Consider the following 1460-nt stretch of genomic DNA (forward strand, 5'->3'; position numbering starts at 1 on the left):
CAAAGTCAAGATTTGAGGGGATAATGTAATAAAGAGTGCAAGTTTTGCTGCTGGTCTATAATAACTCATAGCAACCAATCAGCAAATGGCCTTAACTAATTGAATACAACAATCTGATTTGCTGCTATGGATTACTAGACCTAGAAAAAAGTTGCACAATTTATTACCTTATCCAGAAGATCCATTGTCCCTTTTTGGCATATTGTACCTTGCTAAAAAACGAGCAGTGTGTTCTATTTTTATCCAGTTACTTTTCTTAAAGCTTTCAGAACTTCTTTGTTTCTCAAGCTGTAAACTAGTGGATTTAGCATTGGAACCACTGCCACATACACCATAGAGAGAACTTTGTCTTGCTCCTGGGAGTGTTCAGATTCTGGTTTCATGTAGAAGCTGAGAGATGTCCCATACAGTAATATTACAACTATAAGGTGTGATGAACATCTGGAGAAGGCCTTGATCTGTCCTGCTGAATATGGAATCTTTAAAACAGCTGATATGATAAATATATAAGATGTAAGTATGAGGAAAAATGGAAATAATCCAATTAAAATACCTTCAACAAATATTATAATTAGATTGTTCGTGATGTCACAACAGGAAAGAGAAAGCATGGTTTTCAACTCACAGAAGAAATGATTGAGTTCATGGGATTTGCAGAAAGATAAATGTGATATCAACAAAGAGTGAACCATTGCATTTATACCAGCCAATAGCCAAACTACAGTGGCCAATAAGACACAAATACTTTTATTCATGATGACAGAATAATGCAGTGGAACACAAATGGCTACATAGCGATCATAAGCCATTGTGGTCAGTAGGAAAAACTCTGCATCTAAACAGAAAATAAACAGAAATATCTGTGAGATACAGCCTGGAAAAGATATACTGTGATCTCCTGTTATAGTGATGGCCATCAGCTTTGGTTGTATAGCACTGATATAAACAATATCCTGAAATGCTAAGTTGCACAAGAAGAAGTACATGGGCGTGTGCAGCTGCTGTACCAAACAGATAAGGGCAATAATAATCAAATTACCCAGCACTGCCAACAAATACATCACCAAAACCCCAACAGACAGTAAAACCTTCATATCAGCAAAGCTGGGAAATGCCAAGAGTTTGAAATGGGTTGGTAAGGTGTCGTTTTCACATTTTTCATTCATGTTTTCTTGTTGGAGAAAATGATTACTTTTTACAAAAACATAACTGATGTTCCCCACCAAACATCAGCTACTTTCCTAACAGTAAAAGTCATCTACTAAGTCTTAAAGAGTTCTGAGTTACAGCTGAAGGAATATTATCAGTTTTATTCTACGAAAAAAAATGTTTCAAAAATTGCACATATTAAAATTTAATTAAAATAGTTTTCTGTATGATTTTGAAATTGTTAAAATCCTGGTAGTGTAGAAAGGTAAGTAACAAAAGAAATAACCAAAACTAATGAAGTAATAAGATTA

At 34.5% G+C, this 1460-nt stretch overlaps 1 protein-coding gene across 1 annotated transcript; it reads right to left on the reverse strand.

Moving 5' to 3' along the window:
- Nucleotides 1–239: 239 nt before the first annotated feature.
- Nucleotides 240–1166, reverse strand: LOC108712285 (olfactory receptor 1C1). Its single transcript, XM_018254532.1, has one exon. The coding sequence runs from the start codon at nt 1164–1166 to the stop codon at nt 240–242; it is 927 nt and encodes a 308-aa protein (XP_018110021.1).
- Nucleotides 1167–1460: the final 294 nt, after the last annotated feature.

The sequence above is a fragment of the Xenopus laevis genome, chromosome 3S (assembly GCF_017654675.1).
Source record: "Xenopus laevis strain J_2021 chromosome 3S, Xenopus_laevis_v10.1, whole genome shotgun sequence".
In the NCBI taxonomy this organism is placed as follows: domain Eukaryota; kingdom Metazoa; phylum Chordata; class Amphibia; order Anura; family Pipidae; genus Xenopus; species Xenopus laevis.

What these genes read in the sequence shown, in the direction of transcription:
- LOC108712285 (XM_018254532.1), bottom strand. Translation starts at nt 1,166, where the DNA reads ATGAATGAAAAATGTGAAAACGACACCTTACCAACCCATTTCAAACTC.